Consider the following 4,746-nt stretch of genomic DNA (forward strand, 5'->3'; position numbering starts at 1 on the left):
AAAGGATTTTTAAGTTTTTTAGTCGATTTCGAACAACTTTTTTCAGTTGATTTCGAACAACTTTTTTCAGTTTTTTGTTTAATGTTATTTATATTTTCTAATATCTCGGAGCACCTCTCAGAGTTTATTAGGCGCACATTTCATAACTCAAAAATATCTTACTTACATAAATGAGTTGAGCGGGTGTACGGGAGCTCAATCGGACATATATAAGTCCGCTCCTGTCTATTAATGTCGTCTAGAGCATAACTCGAAACACTGTTTATATCGTCTTTAACTATTCAACTAAAATGATGATTTTCTCTATGAAAAGGCAAAAACAATAACAAGGAATTGTTTATTTACAAAATTATAAGTCTTGATTGAATAGAAAATTAAATCGTTCTTCGATCCCTTCGTCTTTACATGATAACTCAACAACTAATTAAGTGTAGCTTGCTAATTAATCAAGCAGGTCGATTACAATATTCATCTTCGATCATGGTCGCATACAACATCAAATTAAGAACACAAAAGGGTGGAGTTGTACACTAAACATATATAGACTTGGGATGATATGAGACCAGACTGTTTTCATATAACACTGAACCTTCATAGCCAAATCTTGTGTTACAATGTTTTTGCTGTTAAAGTTCGAAGTTTTTTTATCTTCACAATATTATGCTGTGAAATTTCAAATGCTACTTTATGGTCTCAACTGTTTTCGCGTGAACCCAACCCTATATAATATATATATATCTATGGGGGTGGTCTGATGGGAAATCTTTGGTGTGGGAATCCTGATGATGCTGCACCACTATTGCTATTACTATTTGCATGCATTTGGTAATACTGTCCAGATGAATCACTTCCTCCGCCGTGTGCACTCAACTGCATATATATACACACATTCAAATTACTTCTCAGCAGGTTATATTGTAAATAGAAACAAGTGAAAGAAAGAGAGAGAGAGAGACTCACTTGATGAGTCAGTGAGTTGATGGGTGCCGAGTTGAACCTATGAAGCATGGTGGGGTGAGAAGGTCTCACAAAATGCCCATATCCATTGTTGCCCATAAGAGATCCAGTGGTAGGAGAGTTGGAATGAAGGTGTGTCTGGCTCAATACCTCAACTGTCTCCATTTCATTATAACTTTCATTTTTCCTTCCGTCATACCAACCCCAACCAGATGCCTTTTCATTTACACATGTAAATTAATATGATGGTCAGATGTAATTAAGTTTTCAGCAACAATAATTTATTTGATACGTACGCCATACAGACATCTGCTATGTGACTGTCTGCTGCTAATTACAAATTTCCAAAGTGAAAACATACCGGGGGTCGACTGAAATCAAACTGAATCGCTTTAGAATGATCATGGCTTGATGGGATTTGATGATTATCTCCGAATTTGATGCTTCTTGGCTCGTTCGAACTGGAACTACCCCCTAGACTCAGATCAAGATTATGATCTGATGACGTCTTACTGTCTGAATGTTATGAAAAAAGTTAATAAGATAAACTTATTGTCATTTTTGGAAGAATTAATTAAAATAAATGTGTTACCAGAGGAATGGAGCTCATTCTCGTAGGTCCTGGAATCAAAATTGGTGACAGCATCCTTCCCATTGCATTTGATTGCAGCTTTATCGTAAGCCCTAAGTATATTTTAGTTGCAATGATAAGATTGACCCCTCGAGTATCGAAGATTGACAGTTAAAGTCTCTCAAGAAAACACACATTTACCTGGCAGCTTCAACTTCAGTGTCAAAAAGACCCAGATACACGTACCTGTTATAAAGAAAAAAACAACCAAATTAGTCCATGGACATTATTAATTGAACCAACCCAAAAATGGCAAAAACCCACAGATCCAAAGTGTCTTGTTTCTTGATCTTATGATAACTGGATAGATGGTTCTAGCCATATAGCTAGGCACCCTAAAAAAGCCAATCTTTTTTTCCTTTTCTATATTATAAATTTCATCATATATATATAATTGGGTTAATTTAACGATCATGTCGTGCATAACGATCAATTTTGAAAGATTGAGAAAAAAATATACATACTTCTTGCCTAAGAATTGGCCCATTCGGGCTTCCCATCGACCACATTTGTGCAACGTAACACCTCGATATTTTGAACTGCCTCGAGGAAAACCGGTACTTTGTCTTCGAAGTACATGCACAAACTCTTCCTTTGTTAAATTGTTCGTCTGTTTTTGATGGATTGAAAACAACATATCATCAAAAATCAAAATCAAAATAAAAAACAAAAACAAAAACAAAAATAAAAACAAAAACAGCTAAATGATTGTTAGCGAGTACTTATACCTTGCTAATTGTCTTTAGCTCAGGAACAAGAAGAAAGAAATAAAAAGTGTTTTTTGTGTTTTGTGGTGTCTTCGAAAACATCAACAAATTAAAAGGTGTTTCAAGATAAGGCTGCAGCACAACTATTCAAGATAAGGTGAAACTTAATTTACAAAAATTAATAATCTTTTTATTTAATTAATTAATTTATATATATATAACTCAAAATTAAACATATGACCAAGAACAAAAACACACACCTGTTTTAGGTCCTCTTCATAGTCGTGGAGGGTAAAGTTAATGTCAGCCTCCACACCTCGGAACTTGATTGCTGCTCTATCATAAGCACTGCAACCGTAGGGATTTTCTTCATATATAATATATAATAATAATAATTTATATGTATTTAAATTAATCTATAATTTGAGTTTCTTTTGTGCTCACCGTGCAGCTGCATGTGCTGTGTCAAATCCACCTATATTACCGTATAAATTATACAAATTAATAAACAGAAATAGCAGTTAATTTATTTCAAAAATAAATAAATAAATAGCAGTTAATTAGAAAACAAAAATAGAACATACCAAGATACACCTGTTTCCCACAATCCCTGAGTCATCAAAACATGATTTAATTAGTTCAAAAACAAGGTTTATAGATATAAAAATTAATTATAAGATATGTTGGTTTTTTTTAAATAATTAATAATGAATTGGGAACGGAAGAAAATGAAGTAAATAATTAAAGAAGAGAATTAACCATATGTGAGATTCCCATCGGCCGGTTCGCCGGTAAAAAGTCACCCCACGGTACTGAGAGCTTCTAGAGCGGGGTCCACGGCGACTTTTCTTGAGGGGTTGAGGGATATCAGTGACCTTTCCAAGATATCCACCGGCGACAACAGCTCTGAAAGGTGGTTGTTCAGACGACTGGTGGCAGAATTTCATCTCTCCAACGGAGGTGGTGGACCCCACTTCAGAGTCATCCAAAGGGAAGAATTGATGAGTGACCGGTGGATTGTAGTCCCAGGACGAGTTGTCAGTCATGGAGAAGCCGAATAACCTGCTATCACCGGTGGTTGTTCGTTTTTTAAAACCACCCTTGTCGGAGTCTTGATCATCCTCGTCGGAGCCGTCGTCCTGATCAAAAACTTTGACCGATGAGCTGGAATTAGATACGGATCCTCCGACCCCTTTACCCTTATTATTATCATCATATTCCTCCTTTTCTACCACCGGTGAGGAACATCTCTCTTGGTCGTCATGATATTTTCTCCGATCAGGTGACCCGTTTAGATCCCACATTATTTCTCTCTTTCAAAATAAAAAACCACTTGCAGCTCTGAAACAACCTCTTTTAATCTCTCTCTCTCTCTCTACATTTGATCATCAAATGGGATTGGGTTCGTTTTTCTTTCCTATAGACATATATATATATATATATATACAAGTGTGTGTATGTATATATATATACTGTTGTGGTGGGGGGTGGGAGGCTTAATTGAAGGGTAGGTAGAGGGATGTTTTTAGCTAGGTTCTCTTCTCTCCCTCTGCTGGTGGATCTTGTATCTGTAAAAAATTTCTAGGCTTACCCAATACAGCATTGACGGCTAGTTTTTCTAGACCTTAGCCCAAAGCAGCAACTCTCTCTCTCTCTCTCTATATATATATATATATATATTCTCCTCTCTCACACACACTCTCTCTATCTCTTTGTATAAATATCTTGATTCACTCGCACAAACACACACAATTGATGTGTGTTTGTATTTATGTAATTGGGGGAGAGAGAGAGAGAGGGGGGGGGNGGGGGGGGGGGGGGAGGACCATCTCTTTCTTACACATCTCTCCCACGTTAATCAAATCGAAAAGAAAAAGTGGGGTGGTATTTTGGGAACAAAAACAGGTTCGTATTTTTTTTAAATTAAATAACATATCATTTGTTTTTTTATAAGAAATAAATAAAAATATTATTAAATTAAAAGTAAACTCTAATTTTGATAGTTAAGATTTAATGAAATCTTTAAAAGTGGGACATGAATTTTGATAAATCAAGAAATCTTTCTTATTATTTTCATTTTGCTTTAAAAGCGATCCCTAATCACTAATTAAAGTTAGAGGTGTTTTGGTCTTTTTCTGTGTTTCCCTATTTATCTTCTAAAAGTGGTCCTTGGAAAAACCTTGAACCCATCTATGTATCTTTAATTTTTAGAACACTAATCCAATATAGAAGCTTTCGTTGGTGCTTCAGTTTCGTCGATGTCAATACAAAGAGAAGAAGAGACTACGGTTTCGGTTGGTGACCAGTCACTGGGTTTAGATCAGAAGGATAGAAAGAAAGGTCGGGTTGTAGTTCAAGTCGACAAACATGGTTCTTGATCCGGAGAAGAGAGGGATTTGTATATGGAGAGTTGGTGGAAGGATGGCCAGAAAAATGGGCAATCGATTTGGT

At 35.8% G+C, this 4,746-nt stretch overlaps 1 protein-coding gene across 1 annotated transcript; it reads right to left on the bottom strand.

The window, feature by feature from the left end:
- Nucleotides 1–360: 360 nt before the first annotated feature.
- Nucleotides 361–3,700, bottom strand: LOC112514336 (AP2-like ethylene-responsive transcription factor TOE3). Its single transcript, XM_025120756.1, has 10 exons — nucleotides 3,055–3,700; nucleotides 2,880–2,905; nucleotides 2,740–2,770; nucleotides 2,556–2,643; nucleotides 2,053–2,198; nucleotides 1,730–1,774; nucleotides 1,550–1,641; nucleotides 1,319–1,473; nucleotides 961–1,173; nucleotides 361–870 (listed from the first exon to the last, which is right to left on the bottom strand). The coding sequence occupies exons 1-10, from the start codon at nucleotides 3,597–3,599 to the stop codon at nucleotides 739–741; spliced, it is 1,473 nt and encodes a 490-aa protein (XP_024976524.1). The 5' UTR covers nucleotides 3,600–3,700; the 3' UTR covers nucleotides 361–738.
- Nucleotides 3,701–4,746: the final 1,046 nt, after the last annotated feature.

Source organism: Cynara cardunculus (genome assembly GCF_001531365.2).
Source record: "Cynara cardunculus var. scolymus isolate 2C chromosome LG 1, CcrdV1, whole genome shotgun sequence".
NCBI lineage: Eukaryota > Viridiplantae > Streptophyta > Magnoliopsida > Asterales > Asteraceae > Cynara > Cynara cardunculus.

Excerpts from the sequence above, each read along its gene's own strand:
- LOC112514336 (XM_025120756.1), bottom strand. The coding sequence starts at position 3,599 with ATGTGGGATCTAAACGGGTCACCTGATCGGAGAAAATATCATGACGAC. Across the intron at positions 2,906-3,054 it reads CGATGGGAATCTCACATATG|GGATTGTGGGAAACAGGTGT; the intron begins GTTAATTCTCTT and ends TTGATGACTCAG. Across the intron at positions 1,474-1,549 it reads GAATGAGCTCCATTCCTCTG|ACAGTAAGACGTCATCAGAT; the intron begins GTAACACATTTA and ends CATAACATTCAG.